The following is a 16,701-nucleotide window of genomic DNA, read 5'->3' as shown; positions in this document are numbered from 1 at the left end:
GGCAAACACATATAATATATAATAATAAATATAATAATAACAATAATAAAAATAAACACTATTGATCATATGTAAAAATTTATTTAGCTTTTAACATAGTGTACAATTTTGTTATGGATATTTCCAAATCAAATCAAATATATTATAGATTTTCCAGGTATTAGACTGATTGTGTGTAAATTACGATAATTAAACCTTTGTCAGTTTATGTTTTAATTTTCCTCGAGGGCCCCCTGGTGGCACCTCGGGGAATGACACCACTGATGTGCTCTGCCTTCAGCATCAAAAGAGGCATAAATGTGAAGAACCATCCAAGGCAACAGTTGTCAAACTGTGGGATGCAGACACCAGAAAAATGAAAGCAAACTAATATGACTATATATTTAAGATGATGGGGAGGCTGGAAAATAAAGAATATAGAAACACCTGGAGCAGATGTGGAAGGTAAAGTACATAAAGCATTAAGAGCTGTAACTTCAAAATTGGAATTTTTACATTTATGTATTTATTTTTAGGAAAAATAATGAATAGTTGGATGATGGAACTGAAATGGAATATTAATTAATTAAAAGCCCAGCACTACAGGATAGTGGATTACACAGTTTGATTCCAGAAGGAGACACAAATCATACAAATCCCTCTAAGGTTAGGTCAGGAAGATCATCCAGTGTAAGAATCTGCCTAATCACACACATGGAGTGGCCTGCTGTGGTGAGCCCTTGTAAATAAGGGCTAAAAGTAGCTTTTATTCAAGTAAATACTGGTACAGTAGTGCTGCACTAAAACAGATTTATTTAGTTTAAGCTAAAAACTTTGATCTTTGTCTCTTGAGTCAAATGTCCTCTATTCTGAAGCCATAATGGTTCAGATCCTGGAGAAAAAAACACCAAAATCCAGGAGACAAACAGAAGCAGGGTACACTCTGGAGAGGTTGCCAGTCTATCACATGACTAACACAGAGAAACATACAACCACTCACACTCACATCTATAACCAATTTAGAACCACCAATAAACTTAATGTGCATGTCACCTGAGTGATGGTTGGTTACTGTAATAGAATAGAATAGAATAGAATAGAATAGCTTTTTATTGTCACTGTTACAAGAACAGTGAAAGGCAGTTTGGCAGTTTGGGGCAGTTTGGCATCTCTCCAAGGTGACTTAACTAAAACAATTAATCTACACAGTTCTGATTGGCTGCCCTGTTCACTCATATTATTCTCTTTAATTAATTCTGACAAATAATTAAACAGCTGAAATTATTATTATACAATTATACACATATTTTTGTTGCTATAAGACAAAGTGAAGGCCTGTTCTGTCAGCCTCTCTACTCTCCCAGTCCCTCCTCTTCAGAGTTATTTTTTTCTATTGGATCTAAGGGAGCCATCAGTTCCTTTATCTTCACGTAAAACTCATTTCCTGGTGGGAAAATGTTTCTCTGTGAGAGAGAGAGATCAGAAATTATAGCAATTAAATGATGTTCACATTAATCAGCACTTATTTTTAGGTAAAATGGAATGAAATGGGAACAACTAATGAAAAACTCAAAGAGTATAATTATGTTCAAAATGAATAAAAAGCCAGGATGTAATAAAGCAAAACAGACTTTAATAAATGCTGAAACATAATATAATATAAATAATATGATGACAGCGGCTGTGAACGATTTTAAAGCCATTTTTTTATCTAAATGCGGTTCATGGGAATTGTGCACAGACGCCCACACACAGAGGCGGAGGGTCTTGGAGCCATATTAATAAAATTGAAACGTGAAAGCCTTTTTGCTTTGCTTTGTTTTTTAGTTTAATATTTAGGAATAAAGTCAAAACGTCAAAAAATAAGTCAAATTTTTTGTTGTATTTTTGGCATTTTGAGCATGAAGCGAGCGAGTCAGAGGTGACATTCACCTTCAAATGCCAACTTTATTCCTGACATTTAAAGTTTATTCACAAAACACAAAGAAAAACGTCATCTTCTGATTTATCTGCAAAATTCAACTTTTATATTAAAATGTCAGGTTTAGTCTCAAAAATTCCAAAAAGTAAAAGAAAAGAAAAAAATCTTTTTTTAGACTTCATGTGGCTTTAATACTTTTCGTACAGTGTCAACTTGAGTGCACTGTGAGTGCTACGTACCTGCAGACAGAGACGCAGCAGGCCTCCACCCTCGCCCTGCATCTCGAGTGACACCAAAAAGAGAGGCAGCGACTTCTCTGTGATTCTGTTTCCTACACAGACACACACCAAAAAACTTTATTTCAGTCCTAGCTTAAATGATAATGCAAGACGTCAAAGACAAGTCTTGCCATCAAATCTAACAGTAGTTGTTTTTATCTCTTTTGATTATTTTAAATGTACAGCACTTTGGTCAACAGTTGTTGTTTTAAATGTGCTATATAAATAAATTTGACTTTGATTTTGTGCTTTGATTTTCCTGTGACGCACAGCTGCTGACCTGCCAAGTTGAGGGAGGTAAGAGTCGTGTTTCCAGGCATGAAGAGCTGTCCATCCCTGTGATGCACCGACGGGTCCAGCAGGGGATTCACTGAATCCACCAACTCTGCCTGCTCATGGAGACCCGTCAGATCAGCGCCATCATTGAGAACGATATTTCTGCTTCACAAAATGTTGCATCAAACAAACCTCATTCAGGGAAGTATTTGATCTATCCTGCAGGGGGGAAAAAACAAAACAAAACAAAGTGAAACCAGTGAAATTTTATACCATGTTGCGCATCCACATGATGATCAGCAAACAGAAAACGTTACCTCTTCTGGATGTTGCTTCTCTTTGCCCCCTGCCTTTCCACCTCTAGCCTGAGGCGCTCTTGTATCAGTGGCTAGAAAAGATGGCAGGGATAAACAATAAACACAGCTGTCACCTCTCAGAGAACAGAACAAGTGTTTCAGGTGCGACAGGAGCGATTACTTTTCTTGTTTGGCTTTTGGTTGTCTTTGTTGGCGGCCAGTTTCTCGTCTTTTCTGGTTGCTTCCTGTAATAAGAATCAATAGCACAAGATTTGCAGCACACACTAGTTTAAGAATTTGCTAAAAGTCAGTTTTCGCATGAAACCTTTTTTTTGGGAGTGCCTCTGGTCTCTCCTTTGTTACCACCCAGTGAGGTGGTGCTGCCAGCTAATGTTTGGAGAGGCTCATCCTTCACTAAAGCCTGAAAAAAACAGATCAAAAATAAACCTGAAAGCGGTTTAACTACATGTGCTGTGAAAGCAGTGTTATTCAGGGCGCTTAGTTATTAAAGTAATATCAGTGATTGACACTGCCACTCTTACAGCTTGCGCTCTTTCCAGAAGCAGCTTCCTCCTCTCCACTATTTCGTCATGAGTTAAGGCAAACTCACCAAGTACCTGAAAAGGGAAGTAGCGAGCACTGGAGGCTTATTAAATTACATTACATAATGCAATAAGATGAATATGATTTAAGACATTTTAACTGCTAATTTAAATGCATTATCTGTCAGTTAAACTCTGTGATGTAAACTGATACCGCAGCCAGATGAGCAGCTCCTGCATCTCCAATCTGATTGTTGCACAGCGAGAGAAAGAGCAAAGTACGATTCAGCCGCAGGCCCTGAGGCAAAACAGGACGGCGACAGAGACATCAGCTCAGCGGTCACACAGGGGACATACACCAGGGAATATGCCGTCAGTTCTGGGTTATACCTGAGCAATATGTGCAGCACCTGCATCACCTATACAGTTGAACGCCAGGTTGAGTGACAGGAGGTTTTTGTTGGCAGACCTGGCTGTCGAAAGCGCTGAACCAATCAGGCGAGCGCCTTCAACTCCTATCCGGTTATTTCTCAGAGACAAGTGAGTGAGGCTGGGTCAAAGAAACACATGACATTAACTGCTCTTGTGTGCAGAGTGGTGTGTAAATACAGAAAGAGGGTTTTCCAACATTGCGGTAGCTATTTATTAATTTGTTGTTTAAGAATTATAATATGTTGAAAGTTTGATTCCTGTAGATGTTTTTTTTTTGTTAGCTACTTACTTTGCTTTATTTTGGCTTATTTTCTTACCCACTTGTCAAGTTTGCTTTAAAAAGATTTTTCTTTATTTTATTTTTTGGGGGGGACTTTGTCGTCAGGTACAGTGAAAAAATGAAGACTCTATGCAGTTCTGTGAAAAAATAAGGACACCCCACAATTCACTAGCTTGTAGAAACACCATAAACAGCAACTCCAGAATACTTTGGTACACAGAGGACTTCATGGTCTACTCAATGACTGCAAGATGCCCATGTCCTGTGGCTGCAAAACAAGCCCAAATCATCACCTCTCCACCACCATGCCTGGTTTCTGCTGAAAGGTGGTGCTGTGCATTACGCTCATGCCTTTAAACTAGAGGGTGACACCAGTGCTCATGATGCGGGTGCAGTAAATTAGAGTGACAGAAGTGTCATCATCCAGTGTGCTGTTTTTCAAAGAAATTCAATAAACCCCAAATGAATCAGAGCACAACTGAGAAAGAAACCTTAGCATTACTTTTGGCTATGCAACATTCTGAGGTGTACTTTGGTTCCAGCACCACCTCCGCTCATGATCACAATGACCACAATCCTCTGCTTATATCTCAAATGCTCAGTAACAATCATGCAGGTCCTTATTGCTGCAAGATTTCAACACTGAGTACACCATCTGAAGGAGACTGATAACACTGTGGCAGATGTCTTATCTCGTATAGATCAGGCATTTCTTGTGGAGGAGAGTGATATAAGGTGGGGTCGATATGACCCAGGTCATAATTTTATATCGCTTGTATTGCTTTCTCTCCTCTCTGCTGTTCAGTTTTTTTTCTCTGTGTTTTCAATTATTGGAAGGCTAGAAGCACCGACTTTAAATTATGACCTGACAAAGGGATTTCTAATTCTCGTGATGGATAAAGTGAGGTTTTGTGAAACAGAAATATTTGAAGCAGTTTTTGTCAGAACTGTCAAAAACAATCTGACACCCATCTCCACAGTGACACCTACTGGCGGCTTTTGCTATTGTCACATCTTAATGCTATTCTGTTGCAGTATTGTAAACAAAGCTCCATACTTTGGGGCAGTATTTCAAAACATTTCCACTTCATAAGCTTGAAACAATCTCAAAACCTTTGTATTGAGCATCCCAACCAATCTAAGCTGTGTGTTTTTGTGGAGAGTAGTGCTGTATGAACAAGTGTTTTTCACTCTGTAATAGATAAATCTGTTTGGACTGTGGCGATGTGGTTAGCATTGTTGCATAGCATTAAGGTCCTGGGTTAGAATCCACCATCTGGCTGGGCCTTTCTGTGTGGATTTTGCATGTTCTCCCTATGTGTAGGTTCTCTCTGGGTACTCCAACTTCGTCCCAGGGTTAGGTTAGCAGTGTGAATGGTTGTCTCTCTCTCTGTGTTACCCTGCGACAGACTACCCTTACTTGGGAGCAGGGGAGTCACATTTGTGCTTCACACTTTGGTGTTCTGTCCAAAAGACTTTGTTCCAGAAGTCTCGTGGCTTGTTCAGACGAAATTTTTCAAACCTAAGCTGTGCTGCCATGTTGTTGCTGTCATGAACTTTAAAATTTAACATGCTAACTGAGGCCTGTAGAGTTTGAGATGTAGCTCTTGCGCTTCTGCATTTTCTCTATGCACTGCACGACCTGAACTTGGAATGAATCACGGTGCATCAGTGGCATTTTGATTATGAACCTGATTTTTAACAAATGCCTACTACAAACATGTTTACATGTGTGACTGTTAGGCTACTTACACGCTGTCCTCAGAGAGAAGAAGGTGGTAGCCCTGCTGTGGAAGAACATTGCCTTCCAGTGCCACAACTCTAAGTGAACACAAATCAGAGGGGCTGTTTCAGTAACTCTCAGTGCTAAAGCGAAATTTGTCTGCTATTCTACATAATTTCCTGGCATGAAGTCAAAACACATTTGGACCTGTTGTGATGTGGTGCAAAATGCTTGGGTATCTGCTCACCTGAGGCTGGAGCACAGCGGTATTGTGTTCATGAGGGCGACTACCATGCGATCTGTCAGTCCCGCCTGCCAAAACCTGCACAACCATGGACAAGATTACACCAACAAACAAGAACAAAACAGTGACAGCTGTAACCCCGTTCGCTGTAACAGGAGTGTGCCTCCCTGCAGCACCTCATTACTCACCCAAGGCTCAGTAGCTGGTTCATGGAGGGGAGCATCTTCTGTAGCGCTCGGAAAATCTGCTCATTCACCCTCCATCCTGTACATTCATGACATATCCAGTCATCTTCTCACCACATGCTTCAAACAATAATATGAGCTCACTTCTCAATTAAAAAGATCCAATGATGCCTTTCAAACTCTGACATTACACACAACATAGAATGATATGACTGCAGGTAACCAGTGATAACTACAGACTCAGAAACTCAAATTCTTTAAATGTTGAATTAATGCCAAGTACAGTTATAAACCCTTTCCTTCTTTTCCTCTTACCAGAAACCTTCATGCTCCTGGCTCTGTCTTTACTCTCAAGTTCCAGTTTTAAGCAGGGCTTTGAGCAGAAAGAAGCATCACTTGTCTGTAACTGGTTATCTTTAGGAGGTAGAATTATTATTAGTAAGAGAATGTGAGATCATATAAATTATATTTACTGTTTATACTGTAGGAATGAGCATCAAGGAGTAATTCAAAATAATGCTGACCATACTAATACTGCAACACTTGGTAAAATATTCTACAATATCTGTGTGACTGAAATCTAAGAAATACAGATGACCTGGTGACTCTGTAACAACAAATTCCAGTGAAGTAGTCATGGTCATGCTTACTTCCATGTCTCTTTGTGTTTGTAGATGTGTAATGTTTAACCTCCTGAGACCCTGCACCTTTTGTCCTGCTCAACCTGCTCCATCTCCTGCATCCCAAACAAGATCTTGGGTCTCAAGAGGTTTTAATATTTTGTGCAGAAAAATTCCAAATGTTTAGATTACTGATGGCGATACATTCCCATTAATTTACACATTTTTATCATCAATATGGGCTTTAAGTCTCTGCCTCTCCAGTAGTATATTTTGCTACTCTAGGTCTGTTAGCCATAGTTCACCTCAAAACGCTACATCTTGGTAATGTGTGGAAAATACATTAAAATCAAAGCATATAGTATTCAAAAACATGAACACATTTCCATGATCCTTCTTACTCTAATGTCACAATCATCACAGATTTTTTATTTTTTTTGTTTTATTTTCTGTTTCTCTGTCAGTGTGATACTACTCAAAGCAGAACCATCTCTTGTTTACCGGTGTCACTTCCTTCAGTTTGACTGGCGGAGGAGGCTGGGAACTTGGCAATGACAGCTGGGATATCCTTCACATTCAGTAAAGCACACAGCGCAGGGAAGTCAGTCTCTGCATTTCCTGTGCACTGATATTCATCTGTAGGGCAATGGGGATAAGTGCAAATCTCAACTATCACCACAACCACACTAAGTAGAAGAGCTTCATATTTATGCTTACCGAAGGTCTGAACAGGAAGTGTTTCATTTGGAGTCGGTCCTGCAAACAGAAAGGCCTAGAGTCTTGACATAGCATGACAAAATCACCAGCAACTAATCAAGAAAACATCAAAAACTTTCACTTTGATTGCATGACAAGTTTTCGCTGTCAATTATATCTCTGTGTAATGTGTGGTGTTAGATTACCACAGACAGCTACACTGCAATCAGTGCTACTTGAGAGACTGCAGACAGGAAAACTTATGTTACTAAAACCTCATGATGAACAAACATGTTATTGTGTACTTGTTATGATTGCTTTGATTATGTGCTGCAGCTGTTTCAAAATAAACCTTCTAAAATGAGATCACATAACTTGAAGTTTTACTTTATTTATTTTAAGAAAAGGTTTACCATAATGAAAATAAGTAAGAAATTAGTATATAAAGTACAGTTTTGGTCAGACATTCACATCCGCTAATCATGGGCATGAATGTCATGTTAACTTTGGACTTTTAATAATTTCTTTGAACTTTTCTTTTTCCAGGGTGAAATGATTGTACACCACACATCTTTAATGACTTTTCAAAAACAAGCACCGGGTGCACAAGTTTGAATTTATTTTAGATTTTCTCTAATCAACACAGTGTCAAAAGTATACCTACAGGCTCAAATATATACATACACTCACTTAAATCTTTTCATAAGTGGTGCAATGTCTTAAATTTGAATACGGCCAAGGCCTATTAACTTCTCGTTAGTGATCATGAATAAGTACAACTGATCGTTTCTCTTTGCCAGCATAAAAAGCACTCGTTTGACAGCACTCATTAGATTGACTAATGCTCAGAACAATGTGAAAAGGTCTAAGGAACTCAGTGAAGATCTAAGAAAGAGAATTGATGATTTTCACAAGGTGGGAAGATCTCTTGGGGCCATTTCTATACAGCTGCAGATTCCAACACAGTTGTCTTTAAGTAAAAATGTGATGTGTCACCACTTTGCCAAGAATGTTCAGGAATAACCCACAAACCACCTAGGCTCAAGTCTGCCGTGAACTGGAAAATGCTGGAACACCAGTGCCACTGTACACATGGAAGCCAGTTTCACATGGCAATGAGAGGATGCCAACGAAGAAACAAGCCCCTACTCTAAAAGCTGGGTCTGTGCCAGTAAACCAACCAAATTAAATGAACTGTACCACATATCCCAAGAAAAATGTTTAAATATCCAGCCAGAATTATGCCAGAAGCTTGTAGATGGCTAAAAAAACAAACAAACAAAAAACAAAAAAACAGTATCTGAAGTATAAACTTACTAAGAGACATTTAACCACATATTAGGTGGAGGTGCATATTAGTGACCTGTAGGTATACTTTTGACTGTATGTGGATAAGAGAAAATCCTAAATAAATTCAAACTTGTGCAACTTGTTTTGTTAAAGTCATTAAAGATGTATGTTGTACAATCATTCCACCCTGGAAAAATAACAGTTCAAATAAATCATTATTTGCAGCCCCAATTTATCATGAGATTCAAGCGCATGATATGTAAACCTCTGACCACAACTGTAGCTTGAATGAGTATATAAAACAGGTATTTTCAAATATCGTTACATATCGAAATAAAAGTTAAATTCTAAGTTGTACAAATGCTTAAAGTAACAAAATATTTTTTCAGATAATGTGCCATAAATTTAAATTACAGCTAAGGTTAAGTAGCAGTCCAAGTAAAAAGGCGCTGCCATTCTTCGATAAAAAAAACAAGCTAACCTGCGCTTTTCCAGGCCTCGTCTTCAGCTCTGGTTTTATCTTTCGCGTGTTTCTTTCCTGACATGGTTGCGCCTGAAACCACAATTACAGTCACACAGCTAAAAGCGTTAAAGAAGATATTTCAGTTAGTTTAATAACACCGCTGTGAGCCGCCAGGGAGTTTTTGGCGTTACTATGGATACTCAAGTTGTATCGCGAGATTTATGTTCTTGGTTCTTTAACCTTTGACTTTTAGTGTACTGGAAAAGTATCATTCGTAAAGATTTGAGTGAAAATATTATAGTATGTATGGCCCTAAAGTCGGTAACAGCGATAACGAAAACGTTATTTAACTCGTCTATTGTCAACTACTGTACTATCGCGAGAGCTGAGAGAAGGACTCGTTTACTTACTTATGGACAAGTCTGTCGTACTTGATATATGAGTTTGAGAGTTTTTGAGGTCCAGAAAACATACTTACATTACATAAATACTCTGCCTCTCATATATATATTTTTTCTCTTTAAAGTGGATCAGGAGGAGTGCTGAGAGAGCTTTATATTAACCCACCACAAGGAAGACTTTCTTTTTCTTAAATATATATGTAAATCTTCACCATGTCCTAGCACTATAGTTTTACATATTTGGTTAAATTTCCATAAATTTTCAAGCACCTTACAGGATTATATCTACATTTTTACTCATTGACCTCACTTTATTCACTATTTTCTATTTAATTGAGCTACTTTTGGATAATTTTGACCTTATTAGGCCTTTTGGTTTTATTCAAGCCATTTTGGTAGCGTTTGCATTTAATGTTTTGGCTGAACAATAGTATCTATATTGGGTATTTATAGTTCTTTTTGTAAATGTGTGTTTGTGAAGTATATGAGGAGTTTTCAGAGGAGACCACCACGAAGTATATTCACAATAATGTAGTGCTTTTATTAAAAAAACAAAACAAAAAAAACCAAATATAAAACAAAAAGTAAAAACCAACAGCATTTTTCATGACTTAAGAATCATAATTACAAACTTTAAACGAGTGGAAGAAGTTTTTTTTCTTTTTTTTGACAAACTGTACACATCACAAAATGTCCGCCAGTCTGCCATTTACAATGCTTGCATCTTATTTTGTGATTGTCTAAAAATAACTAAACGAATCGCACAAAAAACACACAAATACAAGTACAAGCATCATACAATGACTGCTATCACAAAACGGAACCATTTTCCTATTTGAAAGAAAAAAACAAAACAAAAAACCAAAATAATAACATGATATTGGGCTGACAGCTTTTTTTATTTATTTTTTAAAACTTTTTCTTTCTGTCACCGTTTAAAAATATCTTAACATTTTTATGTTGGTTTGTTTTTTTAGTGTTCAACACTTTGCAGCAAAAAACAAGGAGCGCAGTTCTCCTTCAAAAGTAATATTAACAATGTTCAGCGACAAAGAGGTCGCTGCCGAGTCACTGTCATGTCCCAATGCCTTCTGTGTCTGTTTGACATTCTTCTCGCTCATGCAGTACATAGGTGAATTTCATTTATAGGCAACGAAACTTCAGCTTACTTTTTTTAATGTCGTCAGGACAGTTGGTGGTGAGATTTCTTGGACATTAAAAAGAAAAAACAATACAAAAACAAAAATCTTTTTCCTCCGAGCTTAAGTGTCTTCAGTATAGTCATACAAACGGAAGAAATTATAATATTATTATTATAATAATCATAATACATTTAGGGCTGAGTCCTGTACAGTACAATAATAAACAAAATCCATTTTCAAGATATTGCTTTTGGAGACACTCCTCAATGTAAAGTGTGTATATTTACATAACTTGGCACTGTACAACTTCCTGATCCCTCTCCTCTCTCCGTCAGTGTCTCATTCTCGTCACATCTCTGTCAGTTTAACGCACTGGGACATTGCAGGCTGTCCCTTTCAAACAGAGGCATTTGGGGGGAGAAAACAAAAAAGGAATCTCATCAAATATCACAACTTCTTTCGAAAACATTCTCCATGGCAACCAGGAAACATATTTTAAAGACAAAAAAAAAAGAAAAAAGAAAACCCTCCCCGGTTCCCAATATACAGTATACACCTCCCCCCGTCTCACAGAATATAAGAAAATATGACCATCACGATACATTTCATGTTAAGTATTGTTTTTTCCATAGTTTTCTTAAAACTGTTAATTGCCATCGAGCCCTTGATTTTTTTTAGATTTTTTTTTAAAAAGGTATATTTTAATGAAATTCTGGCAGAGTGCACACACAAAATAAAACGCGTATCCACGCGCACACACTCGCACACGCAAGGCAGTCGGAGAGCACGGCTGTGTAAGGCGTTACAGTTGGAGCCAGTGTTCCCCCCTCTTCCCACCCACCCCTAACCCACCCTCCCCGCCTGATTTAGTTAAGCTGGTGAATTATGTTTTACTTAACAAAAAAAAAAAAAAAAAAAGAGGGGCGAAGCGGACTGCCTCACGAGACGATTCAAAAATAAACAAGACACTTTTACTGACAAAAGCGCACACGCTCCATCTTCCCAAACCCCCTCCCTTTACTCTAATAAAACAAACACACCACAGGCCTCTTCTGTTCCTAAATGAGTTACTACAGTATAACAGGAAAGAGATAATAGACTTGCTTCTTTTTTTTTCTTCCAGACTGCATCATCCAATACTGTGAGAGTGTTAGTGTGTTTTCATTATAGATACATTACAGAGAGCTTCACAATATCCATGGTACCAAAAGTGCAGTTCACCACCCTTGTTCTCTCTTTCTCACGAGCAGCATCTGAGCACACCGCTCAACTTTACATTTCTCCTATGCCATTCCTACCCCCACCCCACAGCCCCTGGGCAGTTCTTCTCTCATCCCTTACATTTGTTTCATTGCAGCTAGGTTCCACTAGGGGGAACAATTCTCCAGCATTCATATCCCCCCACAGACTGAATCATTAATCCATCCCTCCCCCTCTATCCATCCTCATTCAGTACCACTTATTTCATTACAGATGCTTGCTAGTGGAATTCGTCTACCCATGTTTTCAATGTTCGATGCATTTAAGTGCATGGGTTACAACTCCTATGTTCGTTTTATTTTTATTTTCTTTTTTTTCTTCTTTTTTTTTTTAAAAAGAAAGTTTTTGCATCATACTACTTAAATAAGCAAGAAGCCTGGGTCAGCTCTCTCTTTGTGCTCCTTGAGAGCTCCTGAAGTCAGTGCTTCCAAACACCCTCCACCCCTCTCAGAGCTGAGACAACAGTCTTGGAAGAGGTAAACTGGAAGAGGCCCCCAGGGATGCATTGTGGTCCTTAATGGCTGGAAAACCAACAATGCTCATTTCCCTTCTTGCTGTCTCTCCATTTTCTGCCCCTTGCTCATGACAGTGAAAGGCAGTGTGCTTGACAGGCACGTAGAAACATTATTTTCTGCCTACGAAGTCGCTGAATCCGAGCGCCCGCCGCCGCAGGCGCCGCCCTGCACCTTCCTCAAGGAGATAAGTGACATCAATGGCTGGAGAAAGTTGGAAGGAGAGAGAAAATTAGCAGCTTGGACACAAATAGATGACACAGGGCGATCACATTAAAGATTTTTAAAAAAAAAATTTTTTAAATCAGCAGCATGGAGGCAAGTTACTTTAAAGCAAAAATGCTCCAGGTATAATTTGTTAAACAGTTAATAAGCAAAAGCAATAATAATTCCCACGGTCGCTTAAGGCAGCTCATTCATTTAACACTGGTACTAGATTAGTAGTCTATATCCACCAAATATGGCTTTGGTACCTTGGCTTAGACATCGAACTGTTGGGATAGATACTGGCTTTAACATGTTAATCATTTGTTTGTAGTAAGGTAATGTTCTTAAATATGGTAAGGCCTCATACCACAGTATCTGTATTTATTTTATTTAGAGTTCTATTTATTGTGGTGCTTAGTTAATCTGTTTCTATTTGAGCTCCTTATTTTGTGCAGTTTTTAAACATACTGAGTTTTTTCTTTGGTCATATTTCATTTATTCTTGTTGAGCTTTTGTTACTTTTTTGGAGGGGGGTGGAGGTGGGGTGCAGTAAAAAAAAAAAAAAAAAGGGGCCTTTGGGTTGGTTTCAAACTCTGGCCTCTGCATTAACCTTGCAGCATATGGATCACTTGCTAAACCCAATAAGCTAAACTAGCAACCACTACAGGCTGTGTTTAATGTTTTGGCTGCTGTAACAGGAATTTCCCTTTTTTTTTGGATAAATAAAATTTGTCTTATCTTATCAGAAACAAATTATAGCTACAAGCCAAACAGTTGGGTTTTACAAGCATTACATAAATTCTTGAGAAAAACAAAAAAAAAGGTGCCTTTTCATAGTTCATGTACAACCCACAACAATGTTTCTTTGGTAATGATACAATGTATCAAGTAGCGTAATTAATGACTTTTATGACAGACATTATAAAAGATGGATGTAGCCAATGTGACATCATCAATCAGTTTGTTAAGTGATGTTATGAGGCCTCAAGCTGAGTATTTTCACTGTATATCCATGTTGGTGTTTTAAAGTATGATGGGGTACGAGGGGTGTATCTGAATGTAAAACTGGATGCTCACTGGCTAACAACTTGTGACTGACAAATCATTAGGAAATGAGCATATCCTGGGCAATTCCCCATTGTGACTTAAATAAAAGCTTCTTTCAGCTTCTACTTTATTTGCAAGGGGTCACAGCAGACATATCTGATATATGATGTGTAAGGTTTTTACGCCGCAACAACCATCTCGTGGTCTTGAAGTGGGGATCTTTCACGTTAGGCTAACATTAGTAAGTGAGATGAAGTGTTCAAAGGAAATTTAAGTATATTAGTAGATTTAAGTATATTATAACTTATTTTAACCCATTAGTGTGGCCTCAAGTGTCATGCCAACTTTGCAATCTTGTCCTCTCTTGTAAATACTGGAGGAAATGTGAACAGCGTTTATCTGGGCAACTAGGATCACTAGTTTTGTCTTTGAGTCTGACCGACAGTAAACGCAAAACTTAGCTGTATTTCTGAGCGGTATCGAATGTATTGTAGTGGGTAACGGGTAATAATCCAGCGCATGAAATGACGTTTTACTTACTTGCCAAATGGGAAGTTGAGAGTTCAGTCCGGCCAGTCTTGGTCTTTTGTTGATGAAACACCATCTCGGGGATGGCAATGTTTTCAAAGCTTTCAATTCATGAATTGTAATTCCACAGCTCGACACATCGAGACGTTCAAAGGCCCCCTTCTTTGCAGCAGTCGGCATTAGCAGAGCAGTGAGCACAGGAACACCACCAGTTTCCCGAGGTAGGTTGCCTCTGCCACCATCTTCCGAGTACTGTCTTTCTTTCTTTACATTTAAGCTCCTCATCCATCTGCTTACTCTGGGTAAAATCAATACTGAACGAGCGTAAGCCTTACACTCTCTCGGTAATCTGCCATAGCATTTAACTGCCAACTCTCCTCAGAAGACAGTATAAACACAGTGTAAGTCAGCTACACACGTGTGATGATGAGTATGCCAGTGATTTGGTCAGTCGGCAAGTATCCCAGAATGAAGATTCCTAATGCGGTTAGTACAATGCCAGTTCCAGGCAACATTCGGTCAGACTGAAAAATGATTAAAATTAACTGATGTAAAAAAAGTAAATAAATAAAAATTATATTTTGTGGTAAACTGTAGGCAGTTCATGCTTGTCGCCCAAATAAATGCTGTTTAGATTAAAAAATTTTAAAAAGGTGATGATCGCAAAGTGAGCATGACCCTTCAAGCCACTACAGCCATATTAATGGGAAATTTGCCGGGTTGAGGTAAATGGGAATTCTCCTTGAAGCGTTGGTCTAAATTTAGATATTTTTAGGTGACATAAAATAGAACATAAATATGATCTCCTCTTCATCCTATGGTTCTTATGGACAGATTCGTGCCCCAACTTCAAGCTTATTCTTTCAGAAATAGTAGTAGTTTTAAAAAAATGATCCAAATGACGCGTCACAGCAAAGTGACCTTAAACTTTAACCCTCATTTATCTGTTGACCTACCCCCCTCCTTTGTTCCCAGTCCCTCACCGTTCTTGCTGGGTGTTCTGTGCAGCAGATCCAGCAGGATCTTGTTCAGTCGTTCCCGCTGGGCCTCCCTCCTGCCCAGAGCTGGGTGGTGTAGTGGCGATGAAGCCGAGGATGATGGAACTTCAAGCAACTCTCCAATCCTCTCGGCTGAACGTTCCTCCAGCCCCTTGCGCTCATCGGCTTCCTGTCCATCTTCCTCGTCCTCCTCGTCCTCTTCTTCTCCTGTCTCCCTTTCCCGTTCTGGTCTTCTAGGCTTGGCTGAAAGAAGTGCGGAATCTTCTGAAGCCATGTCCATGTCATCCTCCACTCCTCTTCCATCTTCTCCCTCAGGTGGGAAATCTTCACCCCGGTCGCAGGAAGAGGCATCGTCCTCACAGCCTCCAGCTTCTTTGGGTCGTTCGCTTTTCCAGGCCGATCGGCCGCCGTTCCTCTTATAGTTGTCAGGAACATAATGAGGCTGCAAGAAAGCCAAAAATGAAATTTTACATAGAGCACGTACATTTCAAATAGATAAGATTTAAAAATGTAGATAAGAATACAAAAAAAAACCACTTAGGGAAAGTACAAAATAAGAAGTAATTAAAACTTTGAGGCCAAAAGGTAAGTGCTGACAAGGATATCCCTTTTGGCATTTGTTTTTTTTTTTTTTTTTAAAGAATATAAAATACAAGTTCTGGATTCTGTTAATTTTGTCTCATTATTCAACACAACCAGACTTTTGGAGGCTTTCGGTGCATCTGTTCCATGAGACTGAGATGTCTATATGATTGTGTGTCAAAGTCTCTGTACTGTATCAACTTCTAAAATCATACAAATCTGACAGCTGTCATCATAACAAAAGCTAACACTACAACAACTATGGTGCATACAACACTACATTAACTCTGTGTGAATGCGTTTTTTTTTTTTAATAATTTCTTGTGTGACCCGATTTTATAAGCTTTGATTGCTAAAACACTGAGAAAGAAAAAAAAGACCCCGGCTAAAACATGACTTCCATTCTCAACACATCTTGTAGTGTTTGTAAATCAGTAACAGATCCCGGCTCAGCAGTCCTGTCGCTCTCACCGAGAAGTCTCTTTTGGGCGTGAGCCGCTTGGGGAAGTGGTTGAAGGCATATGGCTTGGTGCAGACCGGGTAACGGTTGCGATGGATCTTGTAGAACAGATGGGCCGACTTGTCCAAGCGGTAATCACAGATGTACACATCCTGCTCTTTCACACCCTTTGGCCGTCCTTTAAGAAGAATGCACACTGAATTAGCAGGGACGTGATGTATTTGAGCAGGAATAAAACATTCAAGTGAGCAAATGCCTATGCATTTCCCTGTAGCTTATGTTGATCAAAACTTAATGGGAATATTAACCAAAATCCAACATGGTTTTAGCAGTTCAGCT

At 38.8% G+C, this 16,701-nt stretch overlaps 2 protein-coding genes across 3 annotated transcripts in view; both read right to left on the bottom strand.

Moving 5' to 3' along the window:
* Nucleotides 1-65: 65 nt before the first annotated feature.
* On the bottom strand, nucleotides 66-9,583 carry lrrc71 (leucine rich repeat containing 71). The gene is made up of 17 exons (XM_019350637.2): nucleotides 9,244-9,583; nucleotides 7,494-7,532; nucleotides 7,278-7,412; nucleotides 6,472-6,570; nucleotides 6,160-6,235; nucleotides 5,975-6,049; nucleotides 5,757-5,825; nucleotides 3,683-3,842; nucleotides 3,507-3,590; nucleotides 3,293-3,367; nucleotides 3,076-3,171; nucleotides 2,932-2,995; nucleotides 2,772-2,842; nucleotides 2,647-2,673; nucleotides 2,459-2,567; nucleotides 2,140-2,231; nucleotides 66-1,442 (listed from the first exon to the last, which is right to left on the bottom strand). Exons 1-17 carry the CDS (start codon nucleotides 9,305-9,307, stop codon nucleotides 1,332-1,334), a joined length of 1,446 nt encoding a protein of 481 aa, XP_019206182.1. The 5' UTR covers nucleotides 9,308-9,583; the 3' UTR covers nucleotides 66-1,331.
* A 559-nt stretch (nucleotides 9,584-10,142) lies between these two features.
* ash1l (ash1 (absent, small, or homeotic)-like (Drosophila)) overlaps nucleotides 10,143-16,701 on the bottom strand; it is a 34,056-nt gene continuing 27,497 nt past the window's right edge. The window contains exons 25-27 of one of the 2 annotated variants that reach the window (XM_005457220.4): nucleotides 16,374-16,540; nucleotides 15,279-15,762; nucleotides 10,143-12,744 (exon numbers count right to left, since the gene is read on the bottom strand). In XM_005457220.4, coding sequence (XP_005457277.1) covers nucleotides 12,653-12,744; nucleotides 15,279-15,762; nucleotides 16,374-16,540 — 743 coding nt within the window. In that variant the 3' untranslated portion in view covers nucleotides 10,143-12,652. The remainder of the gene's footprint in view (nucleotides 12,745-15,278; nucleotides 15,763-16,373; nucleotides 16,541-16,701) is intronic. The other variant, XM_005457221.4, reaches the window with a different exon arrangement.

This window comes from Oreochromis niloticus, linkage group LG22, assembly GCF_001858045.2.
Source record: "Oreochromis niloticus isolate F11D_XX linkage group LG22, O_niloticus_UMD_NMBU, whole genome shotgun sequence".
In the NCBI taxonomy this organism is placed as follows: Eukaryota; Metazoa; Chordata; class Actinopteri; order Cichliformes; family Cichlidae; genus Oreochromis; species Oreochromis niloticus.
This window is presented reverse-complemented; position numbering and strand designations above follow the sequence as displayed.